General features: G+C 42.3%; 1 protein-coding gene across 1 annotated transcript in view; it reads left to right on the top strand.

The window, feature by feature from the left end:
- The window catches only part of PITPNA (phosphatidylinositol transfer protein alpha), a 64,086-nt gene that overhangs the window by 25,005 nt on the left and 20,782 nt on the right, over nt 1-18,299 (top strand). Inside the window, exons 4-10 of the mRNA XM_088453846.1 lie at nt 1,025-1,116; nt 4,277-4,284; nt 9,770-9,844; nt 10,587-10,670; nt 12,437-12,514; nt 14,111-14,221; nt 16,968-17,090. Of these exons, the coding sequence (XP_088309972.1) occupies nt 1,025-1,116; nt 4,277-4,284; nt 9,770-9,844; nt 10,587-10,670; nt 12,437-12,514; nt 14,111-14,221; nt 16,968-17,090 (571 nt within the window). The remainder of the gene's footprint in view (nt 1-1,024; nt 1,117-4,276; nt 4,285-9,769; nt 9,845-10,586; nt 10,671-12,436; nt 12,515-14,110; nt 14,222-16,967; nt 17,091-18,299) is intronic.

The raw sequence follows: 18,299 nt of genomic DNA, 5'->3' as shown, positions 1-18,299 counted from the left end.
TAGATAATATAGATAATGTAAATAGCATATGGCAGTGGTTCTCAACCCCAACAGGTCATGTTTTGAGGATTTCTGTCTGTAGAAACAGGTTGGATAATTATTGATGCAGCAAAATAGTTTAACTCACCTGTGCATGATTAAAGTTGATGGTACTCGAGCACTGGAGCTGAGAACCCCTGATATATTCCTATCCCTTCCATTCTTTTTCGCAATACAGTTACCTAGGCAAGGTGGAACTTCCTGGTTATCCTAAAATCCGGAGGGACCACGCATCAGTTTTGCTACTGGGATGAATGTGCTGGTGCTAGTTAAGAATTGGGGGAATCCCCGATAATAATTTTTTTTTTTTTTTATTACAGCCAGGTGGCGGAGCTTGTGTCCAGCCATGTATTTAAATTTACCTAGGAGTCAAATAATAATCTGATGAATGTATGGGGAGACCCCTAGAGATAGAATATTTGGCGTACCTGATAAAAAAAGTTGATTGCTTCATGATCACTGAGTTCTCTGATCTGATGAAAAAGTTGATAGTGTACGGGCAGTTTAAGGGTGGGAATGTTGTGCTGGGTGTACTTTAATTTTAAACAATAAGAATGCAAAAATGACATTAGTTGTTTGAAAATGTAGCTATGTGATCGTGGCTGTACGGTTGGAATATTCACCATATTGGTGGAGCATTTTGATTGTTTTTAATTACAATTTTAACATCTATTTGTCGTCAATTGAACATTTACAGAGAGATTGCTTAAGGAGCTGTCAATGGTTTACTGTATATGTAACCTTTTTCATATACGTTGCTCACACATTCGGGCATTTCCCTTGGTGGATTGTATTTTCTGGTTATGCATTTTTCTTGTGCCATCTGATTTGACAACTTTTACAGAGGTTTCAGCAAAAGCATTGTTTTGCATTTATTGTATTTGTTTGTGCATACCCTTACTGCTCTTATGTCTGCAGCCTTTGAATTTAGGCTTTTGTGTGGTCAATGTCTACAAAACTTTTTCATTGTCTGTCTTGTGTACAGCAAAGTACCAACATTTGTAAGGATGCTGGCGCCCGAGGGAGCACTAAATATGCACGAGAAGGCCTGGAATGCTTACCCTTACTGCCGAACCAGTGAGTATTGTGACTGCCAGGTGATGAATAGCAGTTCTGTATACCCTGTACTTAGAGGCCGGCAGACTGACTTGTAACTGTGCAGGCTCATTGCTCAAGTTGTGACTTTGTTACCTAATCTCCATGTGCTTCTCACTTGCATTGCTCTGCAACATGAATAATTCAGGTCATTTTCACAGGCATCTCGTTACCTATGTTGGGAGAGGCTAGAGGGCTAAAAAGATGCAAACTTGGCACAAGCATGCTGTTTTTATCTCCCTTAAGATATCTCCTTGCAAGTCGGTATCCCCTGACCTACTCTATTTAAAGAGGAACATTGTTCAGTGTGACTTCTCTTGAACTGGATTTAAACCTGAGTTTGCCAACCTTTCACGGATTCAGCTATTGTCAATATTTTTATCACATGAAGGATACAGTATTAGTTTAGTTTTAGCAATGTGGTACTAAATGTCTCTGGGCCCTGGTTTAGAAATATGAGGGAAAATAGGTCTTGCCCGCCTATGTTGCAACTAACACTCGCTATGATATTATGCAGCCCAAACTGGTGGACTGCATAACGCAGCTATACAAGTCCCTGTGATATTCAAACCTAGGGGCTGATTCATCGGCGGACGCAGAGGCTACTGCAGCTGCTAACATGGTAGCAGCTGCGATAGAACTAATATGGTAATGCAGTAGGAGGTGTCATGCCTCCTGCATGCATTACTGATCCGAACTGCGTCCTTGGATGCATCATCTGATAATCTGCGCTACCATCGTCCGGCTAAGTGACCATCGCAGATAAGTAAAAGAGGCCAGGAAATCTCCGGCAGCCGACAGAGATCCTGACCCCTACACTCAAACCCGTGCCTCTGCTTTGAAAAACGGAGGCTGTCTCCGCCCCCTCCCCGCCCAGAAATGGCGGCAGTCTATCAATCACTGATAGTCTAATGCTGGACTGTGTGTGTGATCGCAGACCCATTCAGACATCCGGAATCTGCGATCAGCGGTGTACGCCGAATCAGGCCCCTAGCCTCTCTCCTTTAGTTCCTCAGGATGTCCAATCCGTTATTATATTTATTATTGTGTTATTGCTCTGTATTGCCATATACTTCTACCCCAAATTAAACTGACCTCTCGACTGCCCCATTCTCCCCTCCTCCCTCTTAATCTACTTCTCTTCCCTGCTCCCCTTTTCCCCATTTCCCTCCCCTTACATGCTTCATCCCACCTTCCTTTCACCTGAACTGTTTAGCGCCACCTTCTGCTATCTGCCTGGACCTCTAATGCTGGGTACACACTGGACGATGTACAGCCGACAAACAATATATCGTTCAGTCCATCTGCACATGTGTGCACACATCTGTGAATGACGTCCTTCACAGATATATTGCATCGGATGTGCTTGATGGAAGATGCTATATAGCGTACAGATATATTGTGTATATCTTAAAGTGTGTACACATAACCATATAACCTCACATTATGTTGGCCGCAAGAACCATTCCAAACGACATCAAAACAGGGCGGGCATATTGAAATTGGTTCTTCTGACCAGATATATAGTGCAGCCAATTGGTAAGTGTGTATGACAGTCAGTCCTTTGTCCCAAGTGTGTATCCCACATAAACTCAATGACCCTTTAGCTGCTATTGTCTCTCATTGCCCTCTCCTGCTCTCACAGTGCACCACCTTCTACCATAGCTCTCATGTTGGTCCACTCTGTTGTCCTTGTTTGTTCCTGTCATGTCATATGTAGAATTGTGTATGTATGTTATGTGATATTATTATTCTGCTTATCTGTGTCTGTGTATGCTCACTGTTCTCATGAATGTCTTTGTTAATTACTGTAGCTGTTTGTTCATAGTATAACTGTATTGTGCATTCATTGTTTCATTTTGGAAATGTGTGCGGTCATTCCGATGTGTATGCGCTGTGGATACTTCTGGCCAGATACTGAGTCTTGATCCGCAGTTGCGTCAGCGTCTTACGCTGATGCCAGGACCGGTTTTCTAGAAACTGAGACACCCACTTGCAGTGTCTTGAGACTGTGCATTACCATTGGTGCACCATCAGTCGCAAAATCGAAACTTGCAGCAGCCTTTCTCTGTATGGCCTCCTGTGTAAGCATTTCAGCGTATTTGGATGCAGCCGCTTGTCTTTGGATGCGTGCTGCATTGACACTGCGTCCACCTCTAAATCAGTCCCTTTGCGGTGTTTTAGAATTAAAATATAATAATGATAGTAATTTGCTATGATCAAAAGAAATTGTTGGGAGCTCTATTTAATTGACATAGTTACTCGTCCATTACCACTGATTCACTTTAATCTGATGTGCTTAGATCTAAGGCCCTCATTCAGAGCCGTACGCTCTGAGCAGAGCGCACGCTCTGAATGAGGGCCGTCCTCCATAACTATGGAGCGTCCTCCTGGACGCTCGTATAGCTGTGGGTCACCACCCACAGACTATACGAGCGTGCAGTTTGATGGCCGCGATGGTCTTGACCATCGCGACCATCGAAACTGCGAGCCGGAGCCTGCGGTTGAGGTTTTCACTAGTGATGTCAGTGGGCCGGCTTCTGACGGTAGGCGTTCCCTTAGGAACGCCCCCGTCAGGGAGGCACGCCCCCGGCACGCCCACCAAAGGGGGCGTGCTGTCAATCAACATCGACAGCACGCCCCCTTTGATCAGACACAACGAGCGAAGGAAAGTCCTTCGCTCGTCGTGTCTGGCGCATGCGCACGACGGAGCTCCCTCCGTCGTGCGCATGCTCAGTGCAGAACATCGACCCACTTGCGAGCGGACAGCCGCTCGCGAGTGGGTCTGAATCAGGCCCTAAGTCTGTTGCAGTTCTTGCTGTCAGCAACCTGTTTCCACATTGGACTTGTTTCTCTTTTGTGAACTCCGGCAACTAACTAGAGTTCACAAAAGAGGAAGTAGCCCAGTTGACTGCAGTAAAAAAGGGTCTGGTCTCTGCCCTTCATTCATCAGAACGAATCGAATCGCAGCAGTGTGAGCCAGAGCTAAGCAGCTGGGAGCAAGTTTTGTAGGAGGCAGCTCTGCTTTAACCCCTTTGCTACTTCATTGAATCAATCCAGAATAATAAAGCATTGCTCTTTAATAAAAATAAGTTAATAATCAGGTGTTTTTTCTTTTTTCCTTCCATGTGTCATCAAACAGTAATTACAGTAAGTATGAGTTTTTATCTTTTAAAAAACTTAGTAGTTCAAACATACATGCAAAGTAATTTCCAGCTTTATTGAATTAATAATATAAATAGTTGTACTGTACTTTGTACTTAAAAAGTCTTTCACAGTTCTTAATCAGACAAAACCACTAATGGTTTGTCCGTAAAAAACTTTGTTGGAATTTGCTCACCCTGCGGAGCAGATTTGAATGTGATATGAGCAAATCAATGTAAAAAAAAAAACTCTTTATATGCATCCAGGTGCTGTTTTATATATTTAGTGGGTGCTAGAATGGCTTCGGCCGGCGGTTCTAATCCCGGCAGTGGCGGCCTGACAGAGGAGGAAATCCCGATCGTCCTTAGGGTAAATATAACTAACCTAATTCCCACCCTAACCCTCCTTTAGGGGTCCCTAACCCGCGGCTGTGCTCTCCCGGCGCCCGGCTTACCTTCGATCGGTAAGCCGGGCGTCGGGCTCCCGGCGTAGGTCTAATGACAGGCATCTAAATTTTGACTCCTGTCATTCGTACCTTGCCGGGAATAAGCAGTTGGGAAGCCGGTGGTCGGCATTGCAACCACCGGATTCCGGACTGCTTCCCGCTAGAATAGTGTTTGGGGGGGGTAACGCCTTCATATGTTACCGGTGGAGAGTAATGGTGGAACATACGTGACTTATGCAGTCTCCGCTCTCTCCTTGTGACATATGTTCCTCCACCATTATCCCCTTGTCATGTATGCCCCAAGCTCATTCCCTGCAGGTTCTTATCTGCTGTGGTGTCCGATTGAGGAGGGATCTGGTCTTAAAGCAGCTCCATCTGATGTCACTGACATTTTGCAAAGGCCGAAGGCATCATGGAGCAGCACAGCCAGAGCTGTGTAATTTGTTGCAGCATTTTGACCTAACCTCCACTGAACAGCAGGGTAAGAGCTGCTGACGGTTGGATTGAGACCGTAATGTGAAGCTGGGATATACCTCCCATCTGTAACTGCAAATCAGTCAGGACAGTTCATCAAAATTGGGACCGTCCCACTAGAAGTGGAACAGTTGTGCTGCTCTTTCCTTCCTATTCTTACACCTTTACTTCGACAGCTGCTTAGCAGGAACCTGGAATGTTGGGGCTCTATTTGGAAAAGGAATATGAACTGTTGACCTCCTGGAAAGCTGAACAAGGTCTGGTTAGACAGACCTGCACCTAACCAGACCTGGCTTTAAATTACTTCCACATTTACTAAATAGACAACCCCCAAATATATTACTAGCCCCCACTAATAGGGTTCATTACACAAATAGCCTCCACCAGCCCCCATATCACATTAATAGCCCCACTACAATTTACCCGCCATCAATTCTAGGGAGACACTTCACCTCTAAGAAGTTTATTTGCCATAAAAAAAAAAACACAGAAAGAAGTATGTACTATTCTGAAGAAGGAAGTCTGAATGTACACAGGGAGGGACTGCAAGAGATATAGCCACTTGGACAAAATATTTATTTTAATAAGAGTAGAGTGCCAAGCTCAGGGACTGTGGGTGTGCCCGACATATAATAACATTTATTATGAAAGTTAACCTTAAAGTTGATAAGTGACTCTTAAACAGTGGAGAAGTTGCCCACAGCAACCAATCAGCTTTGAGGTAGCATTTATGAAGTACATTCTATAAAATTATAGGTGGAAGCTGATTGGTTGCTTTGAGCAACTTCTCCACTCTTTAGAAGGCTTGATACATCTACCCCTATATTCTTTGAAATCCACCAATATGATAGGAGGTCATGAACATGGGGTAGAAGAGATTTGATTTGTATTCACTGCAACCTTGTGATGGATACTTTCGGCCATTACGCTTTGTATGTCCAGGAGTAGCTCGGCTGTGCAGAGAAAGATCCTAGGGGTATATTTACTAAAATGTGGGTTTTTAGAATTGGAGATGTTGCCCATAGCAAGCAATTAGATTCTAGCTATTATCTTCTAGAAGGTGCTAGTTAAATGTTAAGTAGAATCTGATTGGTTGCTATGGGCAACATCTCCACTTCTAAAAACCTGCACTTTAGTAAATATATTCCAAAGTGTCGCAATAAATATTACATGGGGAAAGGGGCAGGCTGACAAGTTTCATTAGCTATTAAGAACCTGTGACAGCACCACTTATCTGGACCTTTGCAGAGGTACAGGACTAAAAAGTCATAATGTAGTGTTATGTATCAGCCTCTAGATTAATTTTATATTCCCATTTGTTGTTTCCTTTTAATTGACTCCCAGAAATGTCAAAGCTGTTCGGAGTTCCCTAAAGAATGACTTATATTTTAAATACAAGCTGGACCTATATTAGAAAGCTTCTAAAAACATTCACAAAAATGTATTAATGTTCCAGGAGGTTCCCAAAACAAGAGATCATTTGAATGAAAGTTGTGAAAGTAATCTTATTGAACGACAGTGCATCAAGCCTTTTATAGCCTTTACCACCTTCTGACTGAGAACCGAAAACCATAACTTGCTCTCAACAAATAGATAATTATCTATCTATCTATCTATCTATCTATCTATCTATCTATCTATCTATCTATCTATCTATCTATCTCAATGATGTGAGGTGAGGTAGAGCCTTCCCTATCATACTTGGGTATACTCCAGAGTTTTGACTATATAAAAATAATTATATTAATGCAAAGAAGATATTTCTTTTTCTTATAATTGTAGTTAAAACTCTGGAGTAAAAAGTGTATGGCAGGTGAGGCACTGCCTCCCCTGTCTACCTTTTCTGCACATCCTTGATCACAACTCACCAAATTTCCAGCACTATATATTGCTGCACCTTTATATAATGGGGGCAGGGGGTGGGCTGCACAACCTAATTACAACATTATCAGAGGTGCTACCATGCTGAGACCTGTAGTTCTATTGCAGAAAAAATGGGGGAAGCTGATTCACACTCTAAATACTAAGAATAATAAATATAAAGAATATATAATAAACTGTCAATTAGCATGGTGTTATATAGAGGTTCTTAGTACATGTTTGGCCTAAGATGTTTGCCCACCTACCACGTCATGGTGAACCTTATATAGGTGGGTCACTAACATCCCAAATACTCACATAGTATAAATTTATCTGGGACTTACCTGTAATAGTGCCCATTACATGTGTGTACTGCAATGCAAGGACCAATACTAATTAATATCACCTGGGGCAGGTAGGAGGCTTCAGCTTCCCCCTTTTTTCTGCAATAGAACCTTTTGTATAATGCCCACATGAACCCTCTGATTCATATATGTATCTGTAAATCTGGCTCTGACACTAGCCAGAGCCTCCCCAGTCATTTACCTCCCCGCACGTCACTGATATATGTTTCTGACCAGGTGTAGGAACGTATACAGATCGATTTGTGAATTTAAGTCCATTATTGAGAAAGGTGTAAATTTCCTTCCTGTCAGGTGGCATCTGTATGCTGAAAAACAGGGCCAATACTGACTAATATGTGTACTGTAGTGAGAGAGAGAGCTGCCACCCTGCTTTAGTCTGGGAACAGCCATTAGGATAGACAGTCACCATTGGACTTGATGAATGTAGTATTCACATCCTGACCGGTTCATTCAGCAGCAACAGTAGTGTCTGTAACCTCTGTCTGATTGCACCAGATGCAGTGGTCTTGTCAGGATATCATATCTTGTTCTTGCACTGTATTAGTACCTCCTGCCTAAATCGGTCTGTAACATTTGGAATAAAGAACCATACCCGGGCTTTAAAAAATTAAATACATATGCATGACACTCTCTCATGGTAAGCTAGCGTCCAGTTTTTGCCTGAATTGTTACAGGTCCTCTCCTTGATTTTGACAGGATTCTGTTTTCGGGGTAGTCGGGGAGATAAACTTTAAACTGCCACTTAACCATACTAATAGGGGTATTCAATATGGGTGCGATTACATAGTTTTTTGCGTTAATATCGCACTTTTTAACTTTTTTGCGTTATCACTGGTTTTAGTTTTACACCGTATTCAATTTCAAAGACTTATCGCAGTTTTGAGAAGTCTTTGATAAAAAATGGTGATAACTTTTCACCATTGAATAGGTGTCGAAAAAAAGTGCAGAATTGGGGTTTAGGGGTGCAGGGTTAAAAAAAAAATAGCCTGCACCCCTGAGATAGACATTTAAAAAAGAACTGTTTAAAAAAAAGTTTAAAAAAAAAAAATAGGGAAACCCCAAAAAATTAATAAAAAAATTGGGGTGGAAAAAATTGTTAAACAATAGGGAAATAGGTTCAGGGCTATTCTGCAAGTATGCGGCTGATGTTTTCTAGAATAGAATTATAGCAGCAGGTGTACAAATGCAGAATTTTTAAAAACTGACTTTAGGGACTTAAAAATAAGCTAGTACCCATTTTCATGTACCCCAAATTTGATGAGACCACTTAAAAAAACGAAAAAAATAACCTAAGTGCTCTTCTGCATCACTTCTTCAATGTCGGAAAAAAAACACCTGCTGCGGCTATTTAAATCCCCGACTTTCAATTAAAGGCTAAAACGGGGGTACCCGTAGTGTTCCCCCATGTTTTTACAACTTTAGGGGGGGTCTTACAATTATTTTAAGGAAAAATTTGTAACTTTACGGAAATCCAACTTCGGAGTTTCCCGTTTTCGTTAATTTTATTTTGAATACGGGGATAAGCGGAAGCGCGCACCATACCTTTACGCAGAAAAAAACTCCGATATGAAACGTTAACTTCGCCAGGGAAGTTAACCTTTCTTATTGAATACCCCTCTATATGTACTATCGACGCACCTCCTATATAACATGACTGCAGGCTGTGAACTTAAAGCAATTTTATAAAGTAAAAGTTATTTTGCATAAGATGGCTTTTTCCATCTTTATTACTAATCAATATTTAACAAAGCAGTCACTAGGAAAGTACTTCTGATGACATTTAAAGTCCTGCAGCTGCCATTACTGCCTCAGCCAACACGGTGACCTTTTAGATTGTGTTCTACCACACAATGTAATCCGTTACTCATGCAAGGGATGCAAAACGCACCACTGTCTTCATTTCTGTTCTTTTTTTTTATTCCCCAGCAAATAGTTTTCCCCAGGGGGACGTTTGCCTGTGGCTCATTGTTAAATGTACTCTCATTAATAGCTTAACATGTCTTCCTGTTCTAGCTACTGTATTACATTAATTTCTCTTTATAATGTTAACAATATTTTACATGGTTTCCCTAAGTATTGTCTTTAAGTCTGTAAACCGTAATAGGGATTCTTATATTCTACAGAAGAGTACAGTAAATAATTATTCACTTACATTACCATAGTTTTAAACATAATTGACTGTTCCTTATAAGTGTTTGCAATAATAATTTGGTCGCAACACGTGTTTCCTCTCCCACTCAGTGAAGTCACCAAATGTACCCGCGTACAGCTAATGATCTTGGCACATTATAGTCCTATTTGCTGAGATGACACAGTAAGACACTTATGGCGTGTGTTTCTATTTCAGAACGAATACATGAAGGATGATTTTTTGATTAAGATTGAGACGTGGCACAAGCCAGATATGGGTACACAAGACAATGTAAGTTTTAGACAGAAAGAAAACCTTTATTAATATAGAAATCATCCCAAACCTGGTGGTGATTGATGTTGCTTTTTTTTTTTAAAGCAAGATTTACAAACTTTTTGGTTGTGTTCTGTATATGACGCATGTTACAATGGCATGTAGTATTTTTGCAGATGTTTCTAGTACATAACAGTTGATAAGTAAACATACAAATAGATAAAATATTTGGCACCATATTCGAAGCGGGTGCACTCACAGTAAACTAATAATCTGAAGCCTACTTTGGGCTGGGTTAGTTGTGGTTAGTTGTGGTTTCTTTCCCGAGGTCGGGGGGAGGATGATGGTCCATATGTTTATGGTCTGAGCCTCTTGTCTTCTGCCATTTTTTAGTTTTTGGTACCATGGAACCGCTGGATTTTTACTTAAGGCTTTCAGCAACAGTTATTGACCGGAGAAGGTCAATAACTTGTATAAAAGTTTCTATTGATCAACTTGATAATTATTTTGAATATAAATGTTGATGGTAATTCGAGGAATTGCAGATTTCAAGCATCCCTGTTTAGCTCCTCATACAGAGTGCAGTGGTCAGTACTGGGGCTGATGTATAGAACAAATCCTGCCAACATGTTTTATAAGTTACTAGTCTGTTTTATTGGTTCCGCAGAATTTTACACCATATTATTATACTCAAGTACTGGCAATGTTAGTTATGTTTTAGATGTATTTACAGCCTGTTTAATGTTATCTCTTTTTGCAGGTGCATAAGTTAGAGCCAGACGTCTGGAAAAATGTGGAAATAGTACAAATTGATATTGCAGATCGGAGCCAGGTTCTCTCTAAGGTTGGTACACAGAACATTAACTAAATAAATATATATACACTGAAGTGCTAAAAGTCATGGGATACTAGTATGTAAAGGTAATGGTAGGTGGCGTCACTGTACTGTGACGTCTTGGAATGCCCAGGCCTGCATCAGTTGTAATCTGACATCTTGTGAGTCAGTTTGAACACCGGCTAGGCTGCTCATGGGTGCCCGATGGATCATAGTGGGTGCCCAATGGATGGGACGTTCCATTTCCGAAGTTCCGCAGCAAAGAAGGCATTATCACCCACCATTGACAGCGGAGTGGCCTACCCTGGGTGCTTAATGATTGTGACCAGCAGTGTCTGGCCAGAATTGTCTGTGTAACATGCAAGCGACACTGGCTGAAATTACATTCAATGCTGGAGCTACCAGACACATATCCAGCAAGTCAGTGTAGCGTTCTTAAGCTTCCATAAGGTATGGGAGAAGAAGAGCCACCAGAATGTCCCCGTTAACACTACAACAGCAGACACAGCGCCTCACTGGACCCTGGAGGCCTGGCAACATGTGACGTGGTCCAATGAGTCATAGTTCCAGTTGTTTCAGGCTGATGGTAGGGTTCAGGTGTGGTGCAGACCCCATGAGGCAATGGACTCCAGTTGTCAACAAGGCACAGTGTAAGCAGGTGGTGTTTGCATAATGGTGTGGGGTGTGTTCACGTGGCTTTGGTTGGGTCTGCTGGTCCGCTTGAACATGTGTTGCTTTGCTTGATTACCATTTGTAGTTCTTCATGGACTTCATGTACCCCCACAACAATGGAATATTCCATCAGAATAATGCACCGTGTCATCTGTCCCAAGTTGTCCAGAATTGGTTCAAGGAGCATTCTGGAGAGTTCAGACTAATGGTGTGGCCACCACGTTTGCCGGACATGAACCTAATCAAGCTTTTATGAATAGTGGTGAATAGGTCCATTTGCACAAATATATTACACCTACAAATATCGGGGAGCTGTGGGAAGCTATCCAGACGATATAGGTCAACCTCTCTCCACAGGTCTTCCGTCCACTTGTGGAATCGATGCCACATCGAGTTGCAGTACTTCGCCGGGCTTCACCGCCGCAAAGCATCTATTTTGCTTGAGAAATACACATTTGTTTTAAGGCTCTATTACTCCATTAGAACCTCTTGGCAGGTAGAACTCTCCATCTCGCGTTGGAAAAGAAAAAAATTGGTTAAACGAGCACAAAAACATATTCAATGTAAGAGCAACAAAGAAAGCACCGATCAACCGAGCAGTGCATTCTCAGTCAGCATCGTGCATGAGTAGCTACCCTCAGCCACCTGCATATAATATGGCTTAGACAGGTATATTTGTGCCAATCTCAGTACATTTTCAGATATGCCATTATGGCCCTACTGTATTTGGCCTATCCCGGATTTTCTCTCTCGATCTCTCTCTCGATCTCCCTCTCGATCTCTCTCTCGACAGGCTTCTGTTCTATGAACGCATGACTCAAACAGATCTCTTGCATGTGACCACAGAATTGCCTCCCAGAAATGTAATTTAAGAGAGATCTGGCCAAGATCTGTCAGAATTGTCCGGAGATACGCAAAAATGTGTAAATTCACTTCTGTGTGCGCAGTTTGGTAGAACTTGCTGTTTGTGGCCATATAATGAGCTGCATACTCCAGCTCTGATGATTTGATATGTTGGTAACATTTTTTTTTTTTAAACAAATGTGCAGAACTACATGAACTTAAAAAAAAATATATATTTTATCTTGTCCTGTACATTTTAGGATTATAAACCAGAAGAGGACCCAGCAAAATACAAGTCTGTCAAGACTTGTCGTGGACCACTAGCTCCTGACTGGAAGGTAATTGGATGGGTTCATCACCACAATATGATAATACATTGCCCTAATTTCTGACTTCAGTCAGTAGTTTCATTAGAATTTAGTGCAAGATGACCAGTGTCCGCTTCTGTTGCACAGTGTATTTGTCACAGGACATCCCCTTGTGTTGTTTGGTATCTCAGAAGAGAATTTAATGGTATAATAGAACCTCAGAGACTCCTAGTGGGAGATTTATCAAACCTTCTAACCAAACCAAACGAATTCTAGTGATCATTTATCTAGTACATCATAAAATGATAGCTAGAAGCTCATCTCAATTTTTCTTGTTTTACAAGGTTTTATATATGTATTCCATGGAGTTGGGAGTAGACTGGTAAAAAAAAAAAAAAAAGTTGATACCAATGTTAGTTTGACAGGGTACACACTTAGCGACCCGCCAATGCAACGCCCGATGGTGCCGATACACGATATAACGGACGGTCAGTACACACTGCACGATCCGGTGAACAACCACCTGACATATCGTTCACCAGCACCATTGACCTTGCCGGCAGCTGGGTTGCTCCATCAGCTGTGCATTCAGGCCAATGGAATGACCCCAATGAACGAGGAGCGCGCATAGTGGGTACACACTAGACTATGTGCCCGATATGTTGGCCCGATCGCGAGACCGGATTACATATCTTCTAGTGTAGTGGTTCTCAAACTCTGTCCTCAGGACCACAAACAGATCACCCAGCAGTTGCACAGGCTTATTCATTACTGACTCTTTTTAAAAGATACACAGGTGAAGCTAATTATTTCACTTGTGATTCTGTGAAGAGACCTGGAAAACATGCACTGTTTGGGGTCCTGAGGACTGAGTTTGAGAATCTATGTTCTAGTGTGTACCCTGCTTTACACCAGATACCTACCATTGATAGAATAGACAAGACTTTTGCCCAATTGTACATTGTAGGCCTTTTCATGGTCTTAATTACTTTGCATAACTTACAGTTATGCTTTACATTTTAGTGATTGAGTTTGTATTAGAAGGTGAAAAGTACAATTTATCCCCGTAATAGGGGGAGGTTTCGAAAGCTGGTGTATTACTAACTGATTTAAATTTATGGGGGGAATTCAATTCAACTCGCTATTGAATAGCGACGGGAGGGACTCCCGCAGCTATTCAATACACCGTGCTGTTTGGACGCGCTAAGGATTTCTTCTCACCCCCCCCAGGGGATGCGACTAGAAATCCGACCAAAGTGGCGGTGCGCAGCTTTTTGTCTACATAGCGAGGCGCTAACAGCCGCGCGCCCAGCACTTTAGTCAGAGAATGCCGGTTACCGCACCTTAACACCCTTGTTAAGGCGCGATAACCGGCATTCTCCGACCACACAGCGCACTGAATTGAATAACTCCGGGAGCTCGCTCCCGGTGCTATTCAATTCGTGTTGAATTGAATCGCCCCCTAAGAAAGTAAAAAAAACTGCTGTAACCAATCAGATGTTACATTTCTCATAAGATAGATACAGATTGGCTTCAATTGGTTAGAGCAACTGTTTGTGCCTCCTTATGTGTTGCTTGAAGTAATGCTGAAGTACATCAGTAACTTGTGTGCATTGCCTCTTGTAGAAAACGCTGGGACAGCGGACGGACGTCCCTCACATGTGTGCGTACAAGCTAGTGACTGTAAAATTCAAGTGGTGGGGCCTGCAGAACAAAGTGGAAAGCTTTATACAAAAGGTGAGTGACTGTATTGCAATTTATTGACCCACACCTCACTTCTCCAGCTGTAATAATAATAATGTAAATCACTTTAACAATATAAGGTGGTCTGCTACCATTATTGTAGCCATAGCAGCAGAAAGAGCTTCTGTAACATTCTTGTTTGAATAATATAGTGAATTATTTTCATTAATTAAGGATTCATTTATACAGCCTGTCATCCATTCCACAATTTCAGTACTTTCTTCTATACACATCTCCCCCTCTGACCATAGGGGCATAACTGGGCTGTAATGGAATGTTCTCATATAGGTGAAATTCAGGGACAGAGTTGCAGGCTATGCAGAGTTGTGTGGAAGTGTAAATACTCCGGTTTTCAGTGGGGCCGGGACAAGGTACTGGAGGGGGTGTGGTCAAATAGTTAGGCAGTCGCCACAACCCCCTTAAAAAAAACGCTGCACCGGGGGGCGCTGAGTGCCCCTCAGCCAGGTGCAAATCCAGATGGGGGGGGGGGAGGGCAGTCAGTGTGATCGCGCCCCCACCGCACAGCAGACAGAGACTGCTGCTGTTCAGTGGCAGCAGCCTCTCTAGATCTTCCGCATCCTTTCTTCATATATGTAATACTAGGAAGTACCGAGCGTTGGCTGGGTTTAAATATTCAAGTTAAGTCTTATTATGTGATGTCAACCAAATCCATCCAGTGGAAGCCACAGAACAGACTCTCCAGGTCAAAGTTCTGCCCAGCATCCACCAACAGGAGGTCCGACTGGGACCTAAACCTCCTAGTATGTCTTCTGGGATCCAAAGTTACCACTCTGTGAAGTTTTTATCCAAATGCATCCAGTGGAAGACTCAGAACAGGCTCCCTGGGTCAAAGTTCTTCCCAGCGCACTCCGCCGTGAGGTCCAACCATGACCCCAACCACTCCATTAGGCATCCAAAACCAATTGCCACACTTCTGTGAAGTTTTCATCCAAATCCATACAGTGGAAGGCCCAGAACAGGCTCCCCGGGTCAAAGTTATGCCCAGCTTACACCAACGGGAGGTCCGACCGGGACCCTAACCTCCTAAAACCTGGCCAGGATCCAAACTTGACCTCCTCGCATTGGTTTTATCCCAATCTGTGCAGGGCTGTCCGAATGCATAACCAACAAACAAACCAATGAATTTTATATATAAGATGGTTGGTTTGTTAGTTCATGTTTAGAATGTTTTTACATGTACAGTATATCTGCATACAAATCAACATTAGAAGGAAAAAGTGACACGTGCTGGTACACACAATAAAACTGGTGTGCACTTTTCCTCTAACAATAGCCACAAATCATTCTGTACATTTTCTAATACAGTTTAGAAAATAGAAGTAAATGAAATGAAAGTCAGTGCCTGGATGCTCTGGATTACAGCAGTGGTCCTCAAAGCACCCTAATAGTCCAGGTTTAAGGGTATCAATGGTTAAGCACAGATGGTTAAATCAAAATGACTGAGGCACTAATTAAGTCACCTGTACTCAAGCATGGATATTCTTTATTAATATTTATTACCAGTTATTTAGTGCACACATATTACATCGAGAATAGTCAGTCATTCTCATCAGTTCCTGCCCCAGTTGAGCTTAAAATCTATATTCCCTATCACATGCACACACAATCAGGTTCATTGTTGTTGAGAGCCAATCAGAACCTCACAAGCACAGGGAGAGTATTCAAACTTCAAACGGTTAGGGCCGTGGTGGAAATCGAACCCAAGAATTCAGGGCTGTGAGGCAGTAATGCTAACCATTACACGAACTGTGCTGCTCAGTAAATCTACACTGTTAAGGTGCCCTGGGGAACGAGTTTGGGAAACAATGGAGTATAGCAATTTTCCCCCAGTTTCCTTTTTTCATAGGTGCTTATATTGTATTGTCACCTTTTTTTTATTTAAAAAGCAGAATGTCCTACTACAGTTTGTATTCACTCTCAGCATGTGCAGAAGAGTACGGCACACTGAGAGGGATCTTTATGGCAATTCCCATGATGTAAAGTGCTCACATTGTAAAACTGTAACTTTATTACTTTGAAAATACATGATTTGAGGCCCCGTGTGTGTGTGTGTGTGTGCCCTCACAGCGCATGCGCCCAGCATCTATTCTCCCTGTCAGCGGCGCTTGGGGGCTGCCCGGCGTATCCGTAAGTGCCGGGCACGCCCCCAAGCGTGACGAAAAGGGTGACGGGTCTTATAGACACGCCCCCTTTTCAGGTGCGAAGGCGTGGCAGTCTGTGGACTTGATATAGATAACACAACCAGGTACAAGTCACCAGGTCACTTGAGTTATCCTTAGAATAATCAACGTTTCATTTTTATTAAAATTGAAATGTTGACTATTCTAAGGACAGCTCTTGGTGGTTTGCACCTGGTTGTGTTATCTATATCAAGTCAAGAGTGCCACTACCTTATACGCTGGTGTATATTTATTCTTGGTTATGCGGCACCGTGGCAAGATGCAAGCTATAGAAGAATGACTGCCAGCTTCATATACATATAATAAATATATATATATACAAAGGTCCGGCACTCCAAGAAAAATAACAGCCCTGGCCGGTGCCCTCACAGCAAAGAGCAGTACACACGGAAAGCAGGTGTGGCACTCAGGACAATAAACACCTGCTTTCCGTATATATATATATATATATCTATATCACACCCTTTTTTTTTTTTATAAACATTGTGCTTACTTTGACATTGTATTTCTCACTTTAACTCTGTTTTAATTGTTATCAGCAAGAGAGGCGGCTGTTTACAAATTTCCATCGGCAGCTTTTCTGCTGGCTGGACAAGTGGGTGGAGCTCACAATGGAGGACATTCGCAGGATGGAGGATGAAACAAAGAAAGAGCTGGATGAGGTTGGTATTTCTGCTTCTCAGAAAATCCACTTATTCATTTAGCTTTTCACCCCCCCGGATTGTATCATTACACGAGAAGGAAGTTTTTCAATTTAAAACCGGCTATTTTAAAGTGCACTGAGATGCCTTATCTTCCGGGTGTGCTATAAGAGATAGACAGTAATTAGATAAACAGTGTCTAGGTAGACTCCAGATGTTATACAGACAAAAATTTGACGGACAAAAGGTTAACATGTAAGAAGGTCGACCGATGCAAATTGTCGACAGGGTCAAAAGGTCGACACTTTTTTTTTTTTTCATTTTTTTCTAGCCCTAATCTTCACCCATCCCTCCCTCCTGGTGCCTAACCCTAACCCCTCCCTCCTGGTGCCTAACCCGAACTGTCGGGGTAGGTGCCTGACCCTAACAGTCCCTTCTAGTGCCTAACCCTAACATGCAACAAAAAAAAAATATTTTGACCATTTTTGTGTCGACATTTTGACCCGGTCAACCATTTGTACCTGTCAACCTTTTTACATGTCAATCTTTAGTCCCTGTCAAACTTTTGTCTGTCTGACATCTGGTGTCTACTTAGACATTGTCTATCTAATTACTGTCTATATACAGTCTGGAACCCCTTAACTCCTTCGCGTCAGAGAGCTTGTTATCCACATATACATCAAGATTGCGGATTAATGAGTCCCACACATCTGCTTTGCAGGGTGTCCCACAAAAACAAATTAAAACTTGCCTTCCCTACTAGACTGGACAACCAATTGGGACTTCCAGGCAGCCTGGGAGCGAGTTCTGGGTACCAACATCGTTTTGAAGAAAAAAAAAAATGCTGAAAGTATTTTGAGTTCATTTAAATGCCCCTGTCTCCACAACCTTGGAATCTACCACATTCAGTGTGACCATCAGACCTTCTAACCCTCTACATCAGAGGTTACCAAACTCCACCATTACAGTCCAGGTTTTAAGGATATCTAGGAGTCCAGATGGTTAAATCAAATGGACTGTGGAACTAATTAAGTCACCTATGCTCATGCATGGATATCCTTAAAACCTGGGCTGTAATGGCGGAGTTTGGGAACCTCTGACCAACACTACAGAAAAATCATGGAGTCCAGGCATGGGGAAGATCTCCCCAACGTGGTTTCCAACAATTAAGGGGCATCCACATTAGAAAGAGGGTGCTTCCCCTTTTCAATGATGGGGTCACATGGTAAA

The sequence above is a fragment of the Taudactylus pleione genome, unplaced genomic scaffold (genome assembly GCF_031769625.1).
Source record: "Taudactylus pleione unplaced genomic scaffold, aTauple2 ptg000040l, whole genome shotgun sequence".
NCBI lineage: Eukaryota > Metazoa > Chordata > Amphibia > Anura > Myobatrachidae > Taudactylus > Taudactylus pleione.
This window is presented reverse-complemented; position numbering and strand designations above follow the sequence as displayed.